The 22,696-nt window shown below is 36.8% G+C and overlaps 1 protein-coding gene across 7 annotated transcripts in view; it reads right to left on the bottom strand.

Annotated features, from left to right (window-relative positions):
• LOC113947481 (dynein heavy chain 5, axonemal-like) overlaps nucleotides 1-22,696 on the bottom strand; it is a 153,602-nt gene that overhangs the window by 88,533 nt on the left and 42,373 nt on the right. For all 7 annotated transcript variants that reach the window (XM_027644062.1, XM_027644063.1, XM_027644064.1 and 4 more), the window contains 11 exons: nucleotides 22,149-22,348; nucleotides 21,890-22,043; nucleotides 19,321-19,587; nucleotides 18,987-19,115; nucleotides 18,371-18,586; nucleotides 16,583-16,729; nucleotides 14,787-14,959; nucleotides 11,747-11,925; nucleotides 7,608-7,795; nucleotides 6,214-6,408; nucleotides 123-257 (listed from right to left, as the gene is read on the bottom strand). In XM_027644062.1, coding sequence (XP_027499863.1) covers nucleotides 123-257; nucleotides 6,214-6,408; nucleotides 7,608-7,795; nucleotides 11,747-11,925; nucleotides 14,787-14,959; nucleotides 16,583-16,729; nucleotides 18,371-18,586; nucleotides 18,987-19,115; nucleotides 19,321-19,587; nucleotides 21,890-22,043; nucleotides 22,149-22,348 — 1,983 coding nt within the window. The remainder of the gene's footprint in view (nucleotides 1-122; nucleotides 258-6,213; nucleotides 6,409-7,607; nucleotides 7,796-11,746; nucleotides 11,926-14,786; nucleotides 14,960-16,582; nucleotides 16,730-18,370; nucleotides 18,587-18,986; nucleotides 19,116-19,320; nucleotides 19,588-21,889; nucleotides 22,044-22,148; nucleotides 22,349-22,696) is intronic.

Below are 22,696 nucleotides of genomic sequence, written 5' to 3'. Positions count from 1 at the left end.
ATAAAACTGCAAAATAATGTATCCAACCGCTGAAGAAAAACACCTTTTCAAAGTGCATAATAAATGCCCTTAAAAATGCAAACAAAATACTCTTTTGGGGAAAGTCACCAGTGTCACAGTACCAGTTTGGAGAGGTTCATGTCCCGCAGAACTCTCATCACAACAGTTTTCTCTGGTTCTTGGGGATTAGATCTTTTCACTGCTCCAAGTGTTCTTAAAACAGACAGGATATTTCTAAGCCCAAAGTCATAGTGAACCTTGAAATAATACATAAACACAGTTGGTACTATAAAGATCAAACACTTTAAAATCAAGAGAGGGCTGAAAACTAAATTCATTAAATAAATAAATGCTATTGAACTTTCAAATATGATGAATTCACAGCTCTTAATCTTTTCAACTAGATCTCCAGTACTGTTGTTATCAAATCCTGCAGATATTTTCTACTGTTGTAAGTCTGTACCTACCAAGTGTCCTTTTTGGTGGTAGATTACCATTTTTACAAGTCACCTGTAACAGAGCTGCATATTCTCGCATTTTGCTAAATTCATAAATCAAACCACATCTCCCCAGACTACCCTCTGCTTTCTGCTCATAAAAGGACTGTTGTTACCTTGATGTACAGTTCTGGGATTCATGACTAAAAGGGCCAATCTGTTGCTGATATTAAGAAATATACTGAAATTATTCAGACACAATTTGTTGTATGTAAGTCTATCCTATACTGTTCTCAATGATTTTCTGCTCTGTGGAGGGTTTCCTAACAACTTGTTTCAGAACAGAAATATTTACTTTCAACATCCGTGTGCATCCTAGAGGTGTATCTAACTAGCTTTGGACTTAGGGAGGTAAGGTCTGGACGATCTTCCCTTCCTCTACTGACACAGCCGAACATTTGTAGAGTCATACAAACATACTCAACTAATTTTAGCACTTGTACCTGAACATACAAGTCTTATTTAACATAGATTTGAAAACATATACAAATGTTCTGTAATGTATTTCCTCTTCGACCATTGATGTAAATCCTAGAAGGAAAGCTATCAGGATAAAGGTTTTAAATTATGAAGTCTCCACAGCTGCCAGCTGCTCAGAAGACTAAGTGGTAAAGACAGACATGGAAGAAGACAATCAAGATATTATTGTATTTAGAGAATGTCTGCTCCCTCTGATTGATCAGAAATGTTTTTGAGACCAAGAGTATAGACTCTTTTTTACACTATCTTTTTTACACATTGTGTGTTGACCTTGTCCAGCCTCCAGATACCTACCCAGCTACTCTTTCACTTCCCCTGCTCAACAGAACAGAGGGAGAAAAGATAAAAAGAAAGCTCATGGGTCAATATAAAGACAGAGATATCACTTACCAATTAACATCACAGACAAAATAGACTTGACTGGGGAAAAATAATTTAATTTATGGCCAACTAGGATACATTTGGATGGTGAGAAACAAAGACAAATTAAACCAGCATCTTTTGCACAGACCCCACCTCTATTTTCCAGGCTGACAAACTGGAACAATACATTGAGTAAACGCCAGAATTTTCAGCAAGGAATAACTTATTGATTAGGTTTTTAGATGATACCTATCTGGTGAACTGGACCATAACTAGAGTTCAAAATTACTAGGAGAAATTCAATACATTACTTATGTGTGATGCAATTAAATAAAGGCAAGTGCAAAATACTAAAGATGGAAACAACCAACTGCACAAATAAAGAGTAACAACTCCTATTCACTGAGTGAAGAAACAAGTCAGGTGTAGAAAGCTTTGCAGAAAAATATCTGACATTGTACTGAAGCCACAATCTCCCCAATGACTTATCTACAATTATGGTAGGCAATAAAAATAGAAGTATCCTTTTTAGAAGGGTTGAAATGATATTTCCACTGTAGTTGGCACTTCTACACCGTGCCCAAAAGCTGGATTCCACATTTGAAGATGAACCCTACTGAAGAGAAATTAGAAAAGAAATTAAAAATTTCAGTTGAGTAGAAAACATGCTATATCAGGAAGTAATACAAAATTTACTGTAGAAGTAGGAAAAGTGAATATGTAGGAAGAGTTATGATAAAATTCTTCAACATGCAAAAGACACCTGCAAAGAGGAAGACAGGAGGAATAGTAAGGGAAAGAAATAATGCACTGCAATAGAGCAAGGGAGATTCAGGTTAACTTTTAGTGAAAACATTGTGACCATAACGAAAACAAAACTTTGGAACAGATTGCCTGGGAAACTGCAAGCTATCTGTCAATAGAAAATGTTAAGGAGAGTCACAACCATTTATATCAAATTATTTAATTATTATTTGTCCTCCAGAATGGTAAATGAATGACCCCTCAGGGCTCCGCCCAGCTTCATCTTCTGTTATTCAATCAGATGCCAAGTTGCTACCAGCTGAAAAACTTAGGTATGAATATTCAGCTATGTACTGCCAGGAAATCTCATTTTCAGACGGAAACATTAATACAAACAGATTAACAACTTCATGTGATGTTTGGAAAGCGTATTTTTTGCTGATAACAAAGTCAGGTATCATTTCGTAAATGGTATGTCCTAGTGAAATGTCCAGAATCATGACAAGGGATGATATATTTCTTTTTTCCCTTGTTAGTTGACCATCATCAACATACTGGATGAGTCCACCAAAGTGAGTGGAAAAGAGACAATGATCAAAATTTTCAAAGGGGGAAATTGCAATGGTTTGCATTATTAAGATTCTTTACACAGAAAAGGTACCCAGAGAGACTGAATATCTCCATCCTTGGAGATATTCAAAACTCAGCAAGTGCCTTAGCAACCTGCTCTAGATTGACCCATTCTGGGCTAGAACTTGGACAATGTGACCTCTGGAGGTCCCTTCCAACTTACTCTAGTCTATGTCCCTATAAAAGTGAGGACTGTGTTAAATTTGAAGAAATACTTTCATATCTATTAGAAAATTTAAAATAAGCTGAAACAACTTTTAAAGACAGGTTTTTCTGGTGCATTCCAACTGACCTACATGATGAGTGGTTCCAACCAACTATCTATTTACCTTAATCGGTCTACTAGGTTTACAGCTGCTTTGCCTTTCAGAAATGGCACAGAACAGCTAGAATTTACTGGCAAATGTAGATTATGAGTTATTTCCTTGCTACATCTTTTAACAGTAGGGAAAAGATTGCACTTGAGCAAAATGCAGTGCTATAGGCAACGCCCTTGTAAGGAAGAATTAAAAAATGGGAAAATAAAAATGTCAGTACTAGAGATTTTTAGAGTACTTGCTCCATGGGGAAAAGAAAAAAATAGGGATATCAGTGGTTTTCTCCATATGAAAGCACCTTAAACAGATGATCCTCAAAAAGGGATTACTGCCTCATTTGCTTTCAAGTTTTGTTAGGTTTTTCTCTTCAGTTTCTATGATTTTCCCTAAGCTGGGTGAGGATTTGAGGAAGGAAGCAGTAGGGAAGAAGTCCTGTAATAAAGACAAATAATTCAGCTTTGGGGGCTCTGTCAGAATAACTCTTTCACAGGCTTGTGTACACCTTGAGCTTCCTACATTTGCTAAGGACTATTCTTTTATTTTACTGTTTCTTGTTTTTCTTTACTGAAGGAGACGAGTCAATCAGGGTGCCTTTGGCTACTTCTGAGTCAGAGTTTCTACAGTCTGCATTTGTGTGTGTAAAATGTCTGGAGGACTTTATGTATTGCTTCTGGCAAATTCCTTTTAGATTTTCTGGGAGCTAAGTTCATCTGGTGAATGGTTGTTTATTTTATTGTCTTCTGTTGATATATTGCATTTGCTGAAAACAGGCAATATTCTGCCATTTCCTATTGTATTGGTTCTTTATGTGACCCTGATCTTTACAGTCAACTGCCCGGATACCGAGCATTACTTAACTTCAAATCTCAAATTCACCACTAAAATTAAATAAATAAGTTCCACTAGGAAAGACAGACTAATATGAGTCATAGAATCACAGAATGGTTTGGGTTGGACATGACCTTAAAGATCATCTTGTTCAAACACCTTCTGCTATGGGCAGAGAACCTTCCACTAGACCAGGTTACTCAGAGCCCTCCAATCTGGCCTTGAACACTTCCAGGGATGGGGAATCCAGAACCTCACTGACCAACCTGTTCCAGCGCCACAGGATATGATGCATGAGGTAAACTGCTAGAAGTAAAGATCAGAATAGCAGGCTTCCCTGATGGATACTATACAAATGTGAAATGGTGCTGAAGAAATGACAAATACAGATGGAAAACTATTCCCTGCAGACATAAATTCCACACCGTGGAATTTAAGTTATCACAGAGATATAAGCATAAGATGCAAATATATAATTGTGATGTAGCTAGCTGTAAGGGTTGTGCCCATGTGCACACCCAGAGCACTTGGTCATTGATTTTCATTATTGTCAAGGAACTCCCTTGCTAGCATCAGCACATATGAGGCAAAGGACTGACCTGAGACAAAGTGATTGAGCTACATGTCTTCACAACAAAGCATTTGACTAATTGGTACAGGAGTTTTCCAGATGAGAATTTCACAGTTTCATAGAGTCCTCCAGGCAGTTCCTACAATCCCTAGGCCAACTGATAAGCCTTTCTTATATGCTTCAGGATACTATTTAACATGATGAGTGGAGAGTCTTGCTATCTCAGAGGCTCAAGGGCAGTTTCTGATGCAGAAATGACCAAACTGCACAAAGAAACTCATCATGCAGACGCAGCAATGGTTGTGCATAAAGCATTGTACACTCTTAAGATATTTAAAATAAGTTTTGTACACAGCTAAGTTTCATTTAGGTGTGAGCATTAAATGTTTAAGTAATCTGTCCAGGAATGAACCACTTCTAACACCTGTGACAGCAGAAAATGAGCAAAGCACTTTTCCAGAGGTAGAAGGCCAAATTCTGATGCCTGCTTACATGCTTTTTTCACATTGAAGGAAAGAATCGTGTCCAGGACAAAAAAAACCACACAAATTGAGGCAATAAGAAAACTTAGTCCTACAGAGGCCAGGCCTGAGGAAAAAAAAGAGATGCATATTCAATAGTCTGGAAACAAGGTGTGTTTCTGACTGCTAAAACTGTGCATACACAAATTTTCCACAGATTCCACTTCAGAGAGAGCTCTGACAAATGCAGCCTCGTAACTATAAAACACAGGCAGATGACAGGCCTGAGAGAGTAGGTTGGACAGTAACAAATGGACTAACACTACTGATGCCTGATCAATAGAGGGTGATTCAGATTGCCTAAAAACTAATATGAAGGCTAAAGGAGATACTCTGGGCAATATTACAGGGAAGCCAGTAGCAAATATGACCTGTCAAAAGCCAGTCTACAACATAAAGCTGGTGAGTAAAACTCTGTCAGAAAAATAAATCTGAGAGAAAGGAAAATTCAAATCCAGTTTGGTAATATATATATTGAGAGTGAACTTACAGAAGTGTGAAGAAAGGAAGAGAAAATCCAAATCTGTACTGGTTTTGTTTTAACTCTGATGAACTAAATATGATGCATCATTACCTTATTCTGTTGTAGTCCAAGATTCTACATGGAAATTGATATAGTGACTAGTAAATATATGGTTTAGAACTGAAATCAAATAATGGATGGATTATGTGGAGAATATATTCAATATGCCCAGGTTCCTCAGGACCCAAACAAAGCAGGCGTTTGAGCCACAGTGTATGTACCATTCATACGATTTGTCATTGAGAACCTCTAGTGGACAGTCAGCACAGGGCATTCAAAAGGCAAGAACTATTTTTGTTTCTACTTAAATACGCCATACCAAACAGAACAGCACTTTTCTGTTTCTAGTAGCATTGGGCAAGACAGTGCTTTGTAGGTGTTCTTCAGTTATTTACAATTCTTACACCACCTCTTCAACAGATCTAGCCTTCATAAGTGGAGACATTAAAAAATGTGTCCTCCACAAAGTTCAGCAGAACAATGGACACCGTTCCTCATAACTTCTCCAGTAACTGCACTCTGTTTAAGAATCACAAATCAAACTTCCTTTAGTACTCAAATTACTGTGAAAAATAAAAATAACATGATCATTTCAGACTCTGTTCCTGGAACTTGAAACTGAAAACCCTAAAAAATGAATAGGTTCACAAGTGTAAAAATAATTGTATATTCTACGAAAGTATATTATCTACATATCCTTCCAGTGACAGCTTACAGTTGGAAAAAATGTTTATTTTACCTGTTTAGATAACTGCTCTTCACAGAGTTTGTAGAGTGTATAGAATTTTTGACTAAGGACTTGGTTGTCTCGGAAACCAGCGCTTGCCAGCTTGACTCGCATAATAATGCTACGGTCTGGCACCATCATAGCAACTGTGCGAAACTGAATCTTCAGATTTTCAGGAAGTTCCTGTCGTCCTGCATAGCCGGGGTTCTAAAAAATGCAGTATATAAACCAAAACATCATATAATGAAAGTGGAATAAGAAGGTTTATCTTCTCTGATAATTATTTGGCAAACACAGAAGCACATGTGAGATTACAAATGGTAACTTGAGCATGTCACAATTACACATCACTATACAGTTGCCTCAATACTGCAGTTCATAAAGTATGGGGAATCACATGTTATTTGGAGATGTCCAAGGCACACAGATATAGACAGACAAACTCTTACAGATCTTTGAGTTGCTTTAAATGGTTACTTCCTCAGGGTCTTGATAGTGTTCCAGCGCTGGAAGTTACTGTCCCCAGTGAGAGTTCCCAGACCATTTCAGTATAAAGTCAGTCAAGAAGTGCAAGCCATTGCTGAATATAATTTAAACTAATGGATCTGACCTCTCACTGAAGATGTCTAAGTCATTCATGTGACTACTGCATGGCTCAGTTGTGACAACAGTAGTCACTAGCTGTGCAGTGATAACGTCTTAAACCCTTCTAGTTCTTTACAAACTGTCTTCACACTGGCCTTTGTATGCCACTAATTTGCCCTCTTTTTCAAATTACAGTGATAACATTGACTCCTTTTCAAAGGTAGTACACCCTAATATAAAGACAAATGCTTCTATTTTGAGTTGTGAGTATGTAGGTAGCTAAGGAGAGGGAGATACGAAGATGTTTTTAAGGTATTCTTATATTTTCCTGCAGCTTTGCCTCCTGTACTGCTAGAAGCAGTCCACAGGAACCAAAGAGGAGGTCAGTGAACCAGAGGGAGGGTGGTTTTCTTCATGCTGTCTTGTAGGACTGTGGTCAAAAGTTCTTCACAAGTGGTAAAATACTGACCAGACCAACTACAGTAGTCCTTGCAGTGATCATTTACTTCTGGCTTACTTTGACAGACTTTGACTAAAAATATGAGAGGGTTGAGTTTAATCTCCATCTGCCAAATATGCAACTAAAAAAGCCCTTAAAATATATAGTTAATGATAATTGCATACCTCAAGTCCTAAGTTCCAGTTTAAAAATAGGGGCAAGAGAAAATAATATCTTTATTATTTTACCAAATTATTGTTCAAATTGCATTCACTATTTTCTAAAAGACGGTCCCAATGATTTCAACAGGGAAATTTCAATAGGAAATGAAATAGGAAAGATTTTTCACAATGATGGCATTTACATATATTTACAGACATACCATAGTCAGAAATATACCAAATTCTCTGTCCATGTCAACAACATCACCATCAGTGAAAGTGAACTGAGGTTTCTTTTTTTTCTTACACTGAAGTACAATATATATCTGCTGAGCAGCTACTGATAAAACTGGAAGATCAATGCGGTTAAATTCATCAAAGCAACCCCATGCACCTGACTGAGCTAAACCTAAAAAAAGAAAAAAGGAAAATATTTTGTTAAAATATCAGATCAAACAAGAGTAATTTATATATAAAATAGAGCAAGTTCTATACAGGCTTAATGTAACATGAGAAGAACAGAGAACATGAACAGAGTAAAATGAGAAGTAAAAACTCAAAATAAATTTGGCTGAGCATTAATGACACACAGAAAAAGAATCACTGCTTAAAAGAAAGATATGCAAACTTCTTTACAAAGAATTCTACACTTCTATAGCAACCATAAGGCAGAAAGTGTTCAATAATATAGCACCTAGCAGCATAAACATGCATACAGCATGGAAACTCATCTATGCAAGGGGTGAAATTGTCAAAGATGAGCTTGAGAGATACCCACCTAAATGAAAAGCACAAAATCAAATCAAAATCACTACATTTCTGACAGAAGCATTGTAGTATTTTATAGCAATTCATAGGTAAAAAAATTGTTGGAGATTAGCATCCTGCTGTTCAAGAGAGAAGAATCTGATGTCACACTTAGAACTGTTATTTGGAACTGGTCATGGAGTTCTAGACAGACAGTATTACAAATAAACATAATGAAATGAATGGCTTTTGGGAAAGTCAAGTACTCCTGTTCATATTAGTAGTATTGAAATAGGACAGTCACAGTAGCAGCTTTCCAGAGCAGTAGTGGGAAAGCTATGTAATCCTCTGCTGTTCCACATCCATTTCACAAGAGACAAAAGCTAGTAAATCTATGCAGGAGCTTCATGGATGCCATCTCTCCCTTCCCAAAGCCCACATTGGACTAGTATTTCCTATTGCCTGGGGCCAGTAAGGATCTGGGGCAGTACCTACAAGTGTTTAGAGGTGTTTAATTCATTCCACTGAACTGGTGGAGCTCAGCTTGGCTTAAGCCACTAGAAGGCATTGCTAAATGCAGAAAAAAGCACATGTCCAAGAAAAGGCATCTGTGTGTTTGCAATGTTGAATAACTCTGCCCAGAGCTCCCCCAAATCCCCATATCTTCTATGTCAAAGCCCACAGTACTGGTAAAATAAATCAATGGGTGGTCTATTTATAAAGTTAATTCCTTAAGACACAAGCTAATCAAAGAGAAAATACTCAAAAAATCAATAATAATACGATGAAGACACACTTTTTCACTTTGTCTTATTTTCTCTTTCATGTTTTTTCTTCTCTTGTCTTTGCTTGGCCTATTCTGTTCCTATTATCCCACTTCCCTTCCCTCTACTTTCATTTGTCTTGTCTTCTCTTGCCCTTTAAGGTGTTCCTCTAGGAACTCTCACCTTATTTCAAATCCTCTTGAAGCCGCTTTTATGTTTATTTTCTTACATTCATTTTTTAATGTTTGTTTTCATATCCATTAACAAATTCTTTTAATATTCTTGCATTGATTGGTCTTTTTTACTTGTGTAATTTTGGAAACACTCTTCAAAAAAATTAGAAGTCTCAAACCAGATCAAAACCAGTGGTAGTACAGTCAAAATTGTCTCCTTAAGAATTGATTCAGTCAGGGCAATACCGCAGACCTCCCTTGAAATTCATCTCCATTCCACATTCAGAGTAATCTTTTCCTAAACTGCTTCTGTGATACTATAAGGAAAAAGATACTCCAAAGGAAAAGAATTTGAAGAGAATAAAAAGTTTCATGGACTTAATAAAAAAATTTAAAAGCAAGTGGAATATATACAAATACCACAATGCCATAATGATACAAAGATTAAAGTAATTCTGTGGACAGTTACCAAATTTAAAACATGAAATATCCAATCCTACTGTCTTTAAAAATAAATGTAGAATGTTCCTTGACTTCACTCATGTAGCAGCAAGTCCTTTAACTGATGTTCTCCCTCTTGTATGTGGAATATCAGGACCTTGGATGCAACAGGAGGCCTTAATTGCCCTGACCAGCCTTACCTGGGGCTTCAACCCACACTCTGTTCTACAGTCCAGGAGTTCCATTTCAGCTCAGGCATGTCTGAACTGTTTTGTGTGTAGGGCTGTGCACAGTCCTATCTTCTCTTATGCTGAACTTCTGACTGAGCTTCCTGGAGGACCCCAGAACAAACACCACAGTTTTACCTCCAGACCTGCCTACTGCTGTTTCTGATTGAACTTCCTAGATGAATCCTGGATCCACCTGGTTATTTCACCTTGTCTGATGGTCAGTGGACAGCTGATGGAATAAGCTGTCAACAACCTACCCTGTTTAGGCACTCTGGGACTGTGCCCTGGTGAGTGAAGTCCCTGCCCCTGCCTGTATGGTGGTCACCCTGGCTCGTCTTCCCTCATGGAGATGCCCCATTCTTTCTGCTTCCTGATAAAAAATTATTGCAGAGATTTTTCAAAAGCAGTTGTCCCCTTTTGCTACATGTGTCATATGACTCCTAAGACCCATTGTAAAAAGAAACCCAAAAAAGTGGGGTTTTTTCTATTTTATTTATTAAGCATAAATATCTACTCTTTGGGATGCAACAAGGAAAAGCTCTAAAACTGAATATTTTTTAACTAGGAAACTTATTGTCTCTTACACTTATTGTCTGTATCTTAAAGGGTTTTGAAATCAATTTCTCAATAGAATGGTGAGGTTTAGTTCTAACTGAATAATTTTTCCTTGGGAAAGGGAAAAAATTCACTTGTTCTGTAATGCCACCTGCTGCATGGAGTTAGGAAACCTGACTCTCAGGCAAGACCTCAGTCTGAAATGCGAAAGGATAAGTTACCAAAGTGGTCAGGATAAGAAGGCAGAAACAAAGCAAGAATACAGAGCCTTGATATTTGAATTGACACAAGCTACAGACAGTTTTTAACAGAAAGAAGTGCAATCACCAAGGAGTCAGGAGAAAAGGTGGTAACAAAGAGATACAGACATTCTCATAGAAGGAACAGAGAGGAAGATGACAACAGCTTGGTGAGATTGAAGACAAACCCACTCCAATGGGAAACAGTCTGACAAACCCCCCATGGACTGAGGACTTGAGGTACAGCAGAGACCCAGTAAATTACTTCATTTGGTGTTATGAGCATATTCATATTTAGTCAGACAGCAAGCAGGTCTCAGCCCTCTTCTGTTCATTATCAATGAGTAAAATGAACCCGTGACACTAAAGGTCCTCATACATGACAAAAAACGTGCAACTAGAAGTTGACTCGAGGCTCTGGGGGTTGCAAGAGATGCTTTGAGAAACTTGTGACTTTGACTGAAGTTATTCACATGCACAGTTAGTTCAGTTTCTAGCTTAGAAATATTCCTCTGTTTAAAAAATTTTGGTCAGCTTTGCTGGTTTTTTAATTAAAACTAAAAATTGCCTCCAGGCTATATTTTAGCCTTCACAAGATATCACAACCATGAAAATTACAGTTACGATTACCTGTGTTCCACCACTCACAGAAAATGGTGGTGTTCTGTGATCTACCTGTCCATTTAAACAATAGTAGATATGTACAAGAAAGTTATCAGTTTGACCACTATCACATTTTCCTGGTTTCAAAAAAGTTCTAGAGTTTGAAATAAGACACTGCACTACTCTGTGTATTTCCCTACCTTGCACAACATCACTGAGCTTCATATATGATTGTCTTGTTTGACACAAAAATGGCAAAGGAGGGGTAAATATCCTCCCCCCTTGGAATGAGTGTGATAGAGGCATTAAAAAAGACCCCAAAGAGTAGAAATTATTAAAATGGAAAAGGAAAAGAAGATATAGATAGGAAACAGCCTCAAATAATATTAAAAAAAAAAAAAAAAAAACAACCAAAAAAACCTGGAAAACATGCAGGAAGAAAAATGGGGAAAAGCCCAAGGAGAAATAATCAAATATCAGGTAAAGTTGATGAGTGCCTGGAAACAACAGGAAACAGAGATGAAAATACCCTATTAATTGCTGTTAATTCACTATTGAAAAGACAAAAACTTATAACTCTAAAATGAACAAACCAGATATTTTCTTACCTTTATAGATACGACCAAGTCCTCTATAGTCCATTTGGTCTGAACAATTGAAAACAACAACATACTTTCCCAGGCATTTGCCCATGTCTTTAGTTGTCTCTGTTTTCCCTGTCCCTGCAGGTCCTGCTGGTGCACCACCCATACTCATGCCCAGGGCCTGTGCCAGAGTGATGTAACACCTAAAGACAGAACAAAGAGACCTATGAATCTTTTTCTACTATCAATTACTTGAAGTCCATTAATGCAACCACAATAGTTGTGTTATACAGAGCTAGGGAAGGGGGTAGAAATGGCTATGCTTCCATGTGGTAAGTCCACAGTTGCTGCCTTTGGGCACAGTGAATCTGAGTTACCAGGTACCAACTTCAATCCACCTGCAGAAAAGCATCCATCCAGCACAGTGATGACTGCAACAGCCCAGGAAATCCACAGGCCAATTCTAAATGCTGAATACTAAAATACTGTAGTATTGTGATTTACTCACAGTATCATATGCCCTCCTTCCATGACTCAGCCTCACTCTGAAGCACCCAGACCCACTGGATTTCTACCTTCTTCCCCATCCTCCTATTCTCTCCCCAGAGCACACAGGATGGGCTCTCTGATCTGGCAATAGGAAGGCACAGAGGCTGGAAGCAGCCACTGTTCCTGACATTTCTCTACCAGCATGCTAAACCACAGCAGGCCTGCCAGTCACATGAAGTCTTTGAGTTCCAGGAGGGTAACGCACAAGGGGGAAGATTGGAGGAATCCATGAGCCCTAGGATGATCTTATGCTTCAGCCTCCATCCTGGGCTGAGATCCTCAGGTTTAAGTCTCAGCCTCCCCAGATGGTATGGAGGCTACTACTGAAGGGTGTAGGAAGACTGTTGTTCTAACCTACTATGCTCCAAAATTACAGTAAACCCATTTTAACACTGAAACTCAATAGCTTTATGATACGTGCGGGGAGATAAAATGGGCACTGAAAGAAACCCAAATGATACCACCTAGCACCACTTCATAGGAAACAAGAGAGTACTCATTCTAATCTAATAGCAGTAAAAATGCTTTGTCACCTTATTACTCAGTGTTCAATTAGCAGGTGGTCAGTTAATTCATAAAAAGTACCAGTCCTAAGAATTCTGCTACTGAAAATGAGGTAAAGACAAATTGTATACATAGTACAAGCCCTATATAGAACTTTCATTTAATTTTTGGTATCTGTCATGACATGGACTGTGTCTGACATGATGTTTTGGAGCATTTAATTTCAGTGCCATTATCTTAATGCAATGTACTACCAATAGTGTGCATTTATCATGTGCTTCGGGAATCTCTCTGTACATGAAATAATGAGCCAAACAGAACTGGACTCCAAGTTGATTAATGGAAAGCAAAGATACCATTAGCTGAAAATTTTCAGCTTATACAACACCCTATAGCAATACTAAAAATACTAAAATGGAAAAAGCCCATAAGCAGAAGAAAATCTGTTCTTATGCAACATTGCTTAGGAACATAAGTTTCCCATGCTAACACTAGAAAACATCTCTGCTTCAAGGACCCTTTCAACATGCGACAGTGGATAGCCTCCAATCCTTGCAGATTTGTTTGGCTCTTCTAGGTTTGTCCAAAGACAGATACACCTGTTCTTTTTTGCTGTCACTATTATAAAAAGGCTCATTTTCTTCAATCGTGTCACCCTGTTCTAGTTTTAAATCTCATGTGATACAGCGCCTTGTAGAATTCCTGATTTGGAAGAGACCTATAAGGATCTTTGAGTCCAATTCCTGGCTCTGCAAAGAACAAACCCAAAAAACACAACACATGTCTGGGAGCATTGTCCAAACACCTTTTTAACTCTGGCAGTCTTGGTGCCATGACCACTTCCCTGGTTGCAACTTAATTCTGTGAATAAATTTTGAATTACAAGGTTTTCTTGATACTGGCTGTCCTAGTAGGCAAAAATATTGTCAGTGTGTTAGTGCTGCCATATCCCCTAATCCATTGCATGCTTTCTGCTGCAAACTGACCTCTAATCTAGCACAGGAACAGTAGGATGCATAACATACAGTTTGGCTGATGTGTGTTACATATTAAAAGCCAAATATCCAAGTACAGGGTTTTGACTTTCGTAACAGCTCACGGGGAATAGAGTAATTTTGATTCAGAAACTGGCAAAAATCTGAATTTTCACTAGTAGATAAAATCTAGTAGCACAGAGAGTGCAAAGACAGTTCCAACATTAATTCAAGAGCAACCTGGGGCTTTGAGCAACCTGGTCTAGTGGAAAGTGTCCCAGGCCATGGCAAGGAGGTTGGAATTAGATGATCTTTAACGTCCCTTCCAGTCCAAACCATTCTATGATTCCATAAATTACTGAATATGCACAGTTTTTTGACATTCTTATCCACACCTAAAAGAACAAGCTCTGGTATAGCAAACACCCCTGCCTCTTGCCTAGCTGAAGCACTAAGCAACTACTTGAGGAATATAGGTATCTAATGGAGTTTGAACTATGCTGTATAACTAACATTTCAGCAATAAAAAATTCTTCTTATGTTTGCCTTCAGAGCTTTTTCTGTGTTTGTAGTCCTATAATTCTCTATAGGCCTTGTTTAAAACCATATTGACACTAGTTATTCAATGCTATGTCCTGAGTTACTGCTTTTTCCTCCAGGGTGGCTTCAAATGAATCACTTGCCATAATACCAAATTCTCATGCAACTACTACCTTATTGAAAGCAGCAATATATTGGTTTTTAGATCCATTCTGTTTAGGCTGGTGAAGTGTATGGAGTTCAGGTATATTTATCTTGAGCACAAATAAGTTTTTCAATGCCTATCACACCTCATATAGCTCAAGCAAACACTCAAGGGAAGTCAACCTGCTTTCGACAGCTGAATATATGAGCACTGGCCTCTGCTGTTCACCAGCAATATTGCAGCATTGTAGTGCAACCTAATTAATTCTGAGACACACAAAACTTAAGGGTATTAAGTCAAAGGAATTAAATCGTAGCTCCAATACTATGTACTGCATTCTTTTTATAACTACCTGTCAGTTAAGGGAGTTATTACAAGCCTGTCTGTACACCCCAGGTATTCATTGCAGTAGGTGAACTCTACATCAGTGATTTTGATAATGCATTTATCCAAGTCCTCAAGAAAATAAAATCGAGACTGTTTTTGCCATTCAAAATCAGTTGGAGATTTAATGTTCATACGGACCTATAATGGAAAAGAAAAATCATTAATACAGAAATAAACTGTACAAAAAATTAATCTTAAATTCCATACAGGAAAAAAAAAAGTCTACTTCATAGGTCTTCCTGACCTGGAAGAATCAGCAAGGAATCTGTCGGGAGTCAAGACATGAGAACAGTCTTTTCAAACCTGTCTATGACATGCTCTAAACCTCCTGACCACTTTGATTTTACTCTGTATTGTGCGCAGTGATTATGAATTGTGTCTTACAGAGATATTGAAGAACAGTGATAGAAAACTTCTTAAAAACTGAAGTAATAATACTGGTTACACTATATGGTATCTGTGCCATTACTCACAGAAATATTAAATTGTGGACAACATTTGAATTCGTTGTATACATATGTATTCATTGTAGACCTGTCTATCTGCTTTATTTGAGATCTATTTTTTAGTATGTACTTGTCACACACATACGTAAATTTGTGGTATATTAATAAATCTTGATTCGTTATTTTTGACACTTGATCTCAAAATTACCAGCCTTTTACAGACTGTGTAATCGTAGTTATTGGCCTTGCAAACACAGTGTAATGTGAAGAGGAGGTTCTGGAATTTCAGTCACTTCCTTGTACTTTATTTCAACCACAAAAGGATATGTTTAGCAGAGAACAGAATGTTTTGAGATAGAAGGATAATATTACTTTACCAATTAAAAACCCTTTCCCCAGTTTTGGACTTGTGCCTGACTTTTTATTTCACATACAGGCCCTATAAATTTAACCAGTTTTGTGTGATTTAATTTTATTATAATATGACATTGAATTAATTTATAATGAAATGTCCAATTAAAAAGATAATGATGAAAATAAATTCAAAACTACAGGCAGAGTATAAACCCCCATGCCTATCTTAGGAGCCAGAAGTTTTCTTTCTAGCTCTTAGTATTCTTCTTTAATTGTATTCTATCTTTCTTTACACATGCACTTAATTTTTATTTTCCTAACATATCCATAAATTAAGAAATCCAGTATTGAATTATTAGGCTTTGCATCATGCAAGCTTTTTGAAAATTATTCTACTTCCATTTTTATAATTATACTTTCATTTATTCAATATACTTATCTAAAGAAAGCCTGATGTTACTCTGTTATTAAAAAATTTAAAATATCTCTTCTGTTTATTTTTGCTACCCTTTTCAAATATATGGAGCCTCACTGCTTTTACCTTTGAATAACTATTACCATAAATCAATACATAGGTCGGCCTGGAAATCACACGATTGATAGCAGTAGTAAATGGACTTTTTTTTATGCTGATATTTCAATCAAATTATGCATTAAATCTTCAAGGTGAGAGAATAGTTCAATTTTAAAAGATAAATTCTTTTGCTCACAGTGAATTTGTGCATGATGGGTATAAACAATCATTTTAAAAATTGAAGTCTGAACTTACTAACATACCTATATATAATTCACCCTTATCTCTGCATGACATCTATATGAAATCAAACTACATCTGATATGCTCTATCACAGAACTAATGTCAGAGCTACTCGAAGGGAAGAGACTGCAAGATTTGTTTTACATTTTTTGATATGTGCAAAACCTTCTACAGAAAGTCCCTTAAAGGTTTTCCAAAACTTACCAAATCATCAAAGATATCCTTCTGGTGCACATGAATGGTAATTAAAGTTTCATATTTTGTGCGCTCCATTCTTGTCAGATTGTGTGTTGTCATGTCAATCAAATCATTTAAAAGTTCCAAAAACTTCTGATTCGTTGCGTGCATTACCTTTTCCATACAGCAAGAATATACATATTAATATAAACACCATTTGTTCTTCCAATGTTTAGAATAAAAAACAAACAAACATTTGCAAACATATGTGACCTTTGTATTCTGCTTTGTATTTTTTAGGTTTGGAATCCTAAATTTGGATTTGTAGTTTGCCCTCCATGCATGCATTCTTACCCAACAGAGTACAGTAAGGTTATATCTAGGTGAACAGGTCACATTATAAGATTTTATTCCAAGACAATTGCTCCTTTTACTATACATTCAGCTGACTGCATCCTGGCACATATTCAGAGCCATCAGTCTCTGGTTTGGGGTTTTATATATTAGCACAAGCAGTATCTACTCTTTAGGGGGAACAGGAACCTGGAGATCTATCACATCCTCTAAGCAGAAGAGGGGGAAATGTAGTGTAATTTTACATGCCAATGCTAAAATAATGATTTATTTTGTGGTACCAGATAGGTTACAAAATTCCACAAAATATAATACTGGTTTATGTAAACAGCATCAGCCTCTGTCAGTGATGCTCCTGGTACACAGTAAATTATAAAGCACTAAGGTTTCAGAAAGAGTAGCTCATTTATACTCCTGTTTCAAATCTGTGAGAGAACAATAACACTAGCTTTCTGTAAATATATGCACAGCCTAAAATTCACACTATTTGCTCAGAAAAAAATGCTAAAACCAGGGTTAAAACTAACAGAGAATTAAATTACCTCCCTGCCCCCCAAACACACACACACAGTTCAGCCCTCCTCCCCCAAAAAAACCAAAACAAAAGCTGTTTTCTAGTTAATGCAAAAGAATCTTGGTATCTAGTTAGTCTATGAACTGGAGTGGTCTATATCCATTTTAAAACCAGATCTATACCCTTTTAAAACTTTTTACAGTGCAGAAAATGTAGCGCTACATGATCTTCTCTATAGTCTAGATACTTTGATACTTTCATTCAGTATCAAAGTACAGCACAGGACCATTGCCCTGCACTTACTTTTATGGTAAGATGGTGTTACTAGTTCTTTGTTCAATCTCACTTTATATTCTTGATTAATGGTAATATGCAACTCTCTAAACAACACGTTCTCCTTCCCCTTTCATAGATTCAGTGCTACTAATAACACCTTGGTTGTTAACAGCATCTTCTCCACGTGTTTGGGATTAAACAAACACCTCCTCAAATGGTTGTTATTTTTTCCCCCTCCCTAAAAAAAAGAGCTCATCCACCGAAGAATCTAATACATTTGGCTAGAGTCAGCCAATGCCCACAAAGCAGTTATTTCCTCAAAGTTTGAGAGCTCTTATTTCTTTCCTAATTTGATTTTGGGAAAGTAATAGGACAAGATGCCCCATATTCCCAAACTGAGAAACTGTCCCTTCCCAAGCTGACTGCAGTAACAGAACAACAGAAAAATCACACAATTAGGAACAATTCTAAAGCACATGCTGGGGGATAATGAGGAGGTGTGACTTCTTAACACATTCTGTATCATTCTGTTTTCCTGTTAGCTTCTTTTTTATTCTGGTTAATTAACTAGTACTTTATGCTTTTTCCTACATGTTAATTTTAACTTTTCACAATATCCACTGTTACAAACAATGCTTTTAATAAATCCCCAAAGATTCATTAAATATTACCTTTTTGTCAGTTTTAGTATTGTTCAGTGCCTTCTCTGCATCTCTGGTCCAGATTATTTGAATTCCCAGAAGTCCTATTTGTGCGGGAAACATTGCCTGAAAGTCATACAGCTTAAATTCTGAATCGTTAATGACCACTGATGCCTGTCTAATGATGGTGTGGATTGTTTTCCTAATCCCATTCAGCAGCTGACCTAGCCAGAATTCCACATTGCCCTGAAATAAACAAGAAAGTACTTTTAAAGAACTAGTTTATGAATAATTCACAAGGAGTAAAAGCTCTACGTGACTTTTATCCCAGTTCTTCATACTCCCATTTCCCTCTTTGTTATTCTCGAATCTTTAAAAGATTCCTTTCCTCTTTCTGCTCCACTGCCCTTCTAGACATATGTGATGGATTTGACACTTCGCAGCAGTACTGCTGAGAAAACAGGTAAAGCAATCGTTACAAAATGACACAAATGTCCTGTCCTTTCTAGTCTTTGCTCTTGATGTTCACATTGGAAGGTTTTCGTTCAGCTAGTCAAATAATAGCATGATGTGATACTGTTGGTCTCTAAAACATAAATCTACTTTAAATCAAGTCATGAAAAACTTCAATATATATTTTCATTACCTGAGCTAAAACTGGTTCAATAATATTGACCCGTTCTCCTTCTTGAGATTCAAACAATAAAATCTGGTCATAGTTTTTTTCATGAAATCCCACTCTGTTAACATTGTCAAACAAACTTAATAAATGTGCCTACAATAGAATCAGAAAAAAAAAACAAAACACCTGAACAAAATGATCAGATATGGCATTCTTACTTTGTCTTTAAATTCTGTATTAGAAGATTCTGTAAATCTTTCCGTCAGTGAAAGAAATTCTCTCAAATAAATAACAAAATCCTCCATGGTCCTCACTTAGTAATATTGACCATAAAAACATATTGCTTTATTACTTGTACCTGAATAGTGTGGGAATCAGATGCTTGACCAAGGATTTCCAAAAGAGCAGGGTCAGATATGAAAAAAAATCTTGGAAATATTAATCGTTTTTTTTCCAAATAGCCAGTCAGTGATTTCTGACAGACTTCCAGCTGTTCCAGCAAATGTGGTAATAGCTGTGCCAAAGTCTCATCTCCAACACAGCACTGCACAATGTTTGATGTTTCATGGGCTCTCTGCATAATTCTCTGCCATGATTTATCAATGTTCTGAAATCTTCTGGCCTCCTGAAGTACATGATAAATACATTAGCTTTTCGTCATGTTTGTCATATTCTAAAAGTTAAATAATACCATGAGACAAGGTAACAGTTTAATATTTCCCTTGTTGTTCAAGTATGCTTTGCAGGACTAATGTATGAATATTTATAGGCATGCTTATGATGATCAGTGCTTATAATGACCATAGTTCAAATTGCACGAGAAAGACTACACTGGGATAGCTCTGAAAATGTCTTTTACTTCCCGTTGGGCACCAAAATTGTCCACATAAAAGGATTCCAACACACACCAGAAAACTCAAACAGCAGCCTTCCGAGGAATTAGTCTTCCTAATAGCAACAGACAATGTCACCTAAGTTGTTAGTAGTAACACTTGACAAACAAAACTAGTATAAACAGTCTGAAGCTGCTGTGCTTGTAAGATATAGTAGGTGAAGGGAGACAACTGGGAGCTGAAGAATAAATATTTTTATACACTGGGTTTATTGACATTAAAAACTCTTTATTCACCTACAACAAATGAAATAGTAATGGAGTCATAAATTATCTGAGAGCTAGAATAGATCTCAAAAGACCATCCAAAGCAATTTGTCTGCCATAAGGCAGGGTCATACCCAAAAAATCTGTCTGTCAGGTGTTTAATGATGTTTAATGATGGAGATTTAGAAGCCTTTCCAGGCAATCTTTGCTACTGGTGACTCTGTTTTAATATCTAACCTTAATCACATATAGAGAACACATATTTTGCTTCCTATTGAGAGCAACTCCAATACTTTAAAAAAAATTTATCACATCTCTTCAGTTTTTCTTCTTCCTCAAACCAAACAAGCCTAGTTTGTTGAATCTTTTCTTGTGCATTATCCTTCCTGGGTAGTTTCTCATTCTCACCACCCTCTTCTATGCTGTCTCAAATTTGTCTCTGTGTTTCTTTGGCCAAAACCAGGTACAATATTCTAGTTATCAGTTATTGCTGTTTATGCATTCCACTCTTCTGCCTTCATTTTACATACCAGCAAGCTAAAACTCATTTTCTAGTAGTACTATCAGAGACAATGTCAAAAGTCTATCAAGACATATGGCAACTAGAGTTTTTCCTCTATCCACAAAGCTTTTCACCCACCCTAAAAATAAATTAGCTTTGTTTGACATGTTTTGTTCCTAACAAATCCACACTGACTGTTACTCATCTCCTTATTAACTTCCAGATGCTAACAGTTACTTATTGCAATATTCATCAAGAAACTGGAATAAGCCTGCTCATCTATCATTACTCCTCCATCAAGCTGTTCCGTCTTCTACTTCTTTAAAGACAGTCACCACATTTGCTTTTTTCCAGAATACTGGTTCATGTATTTATCATCCTTAGAAGAAGTAGCTTTAGCAGTTATCAAATGGCTCAGTTGCACTGCAGCATTTGTTCATCTGCAAAAACTGCTCATTGATTCTCTGATAAGCATTAACAACATAAATATATCTCCTGAACTTAAAAAAAAAAGTACTGTTATCTTAAACAACAGTTAAGAAAGCTTTATTTATCTTACAAAAATTTATGTTAATTTGGGAAATTGTAATCCTTTAATTATATGTGGCCTAAAATAAATTAATATCTAGTAATTTCCCAATAATCATGGTTCTGTTAAGTTACAGAACTTAATTGATCCAGTTGATTGAACTGTGGTGTGTTAAAATGATATGAAAACCCCTCATTAAGAGACTTAAGAAAAAGGATGATTTCTTCTGCTATTTCTCTCCTGCGGGAAGCCAGATCATTCCTTAACTCTCTTGCAGCTGCTATCATGGAAGGTCGTAATTCAACCTCTTGAAGAGATTGAAACAGTTCACACAGATTAGCACACATGCAGCTCCCAAGCCTTGTAGCATCTCTCTGTAAGACTTTGTTAAACTGAGTCCTAGCGAGTACAGAATTCAGACAGTATATTTGTCCTATGTTATTACTATGTAATAATAACATAACTTTCAGCCTATAAATATGGGCACACAGAGACATATGGCAAACGCGACACATCCATTTTGTGCCCTTAAGTAGTTCTGAACCCTGTACTATCATATGATTCACTCATACTGCAAGCCGACAGGAACATTTGAGCTTGAATTACAAACAACCCTGTTTCTGTAGGTTTGACCAAGTTCTAAGATGTTAAACCAGAAAGATCCCAGTTTGGCAAAGCTTCTTCTGAACTGACTATGCACAGCTCACAAAGCTTATATGCATTATATGTACTGACAAGTAAACTCTGTGATGTGGCAATCCCTTGGTACAACATATTGTTATCATAAATCAGTATACCTGAGGTAGTTGTTTTGCAATGTCTCCACCAACAAACACAGCTTCAAGGTAAATCCAGAGGTTTTGTACAGTAAGCCAGTTTTCAATTATCTCTGCAGTATTGGTCAGCTTCTGAACCCACTGTTGTATCATGGACTTAAATGGTGCATTATATCTGTATCAACATGAGTTAAAGGGAAAAAAATAACATTAAATGATCATTGTTTACTTTGGGGGTTGATTAGATTTACACAGTATGTGTATTTATTAAATTTTGTACCTGTTGCTCATGAGCGACCCCAGTATCATGAGGCTGTCTTCCACCAAAGCTATTTTCTCTGATATATCTGATCCTTTCAGAAGGAGTTCTCCCCGAGTTTTGAATTGGCCAAAAGTGAAAGCATGCGTACTCCATTCACTGACGACATGTCTCAATTTTGCTTCAATATCCTTTTCTTTAACAGCACTGATGCAGATATCCTGTGCAAAATTAAAATAGTAAATTACATTCCTGTAAGACTAGTACAAAGCACAGCTATAAAGACTATTAAAATTTATTGGCTAGATCCAAACTTCAGTGTAAGTTCTTGTTAATGAAAATATGCATTGAAACACTTGAACTACAAACAAGACTATATTCTAGTATTACTTGTAACAGGTACATTTTATGGGCTATACTCCATCTTCACTAGTACTGGCACCTTGAACACACAAAATTCACTGAGTCAATGAATCTGCAGGTAGAATTTGCCTCTCTGTATGTATTAAAATTTGAAATCAAATAAACCAACTGAGGGATTTAAGGAAAATACACATTACCAATCAAGA

The sequence above is a fragment of the Corapipo altera genome, unplaced genomic scaffold, assembly GCF_003945725.1.
Source record: "Corapipo altera isolate COAL_440 unplaced genomic scaffold, ASM394572v1 24b, whole genome shotgun sequence".
Classification (NCBI taxonomy): domain Eukaryota; kingdom Metazoa; phylum Chordata; class Aves; order Passeriformes; family Pipridae; genus Corapipo; species Corapipo altera.
The sequence above is the reverse complement of the archived record's forward strand: the minus strand, read 5'-3'. Positions and strand labels throughout refer to the sequence as shown.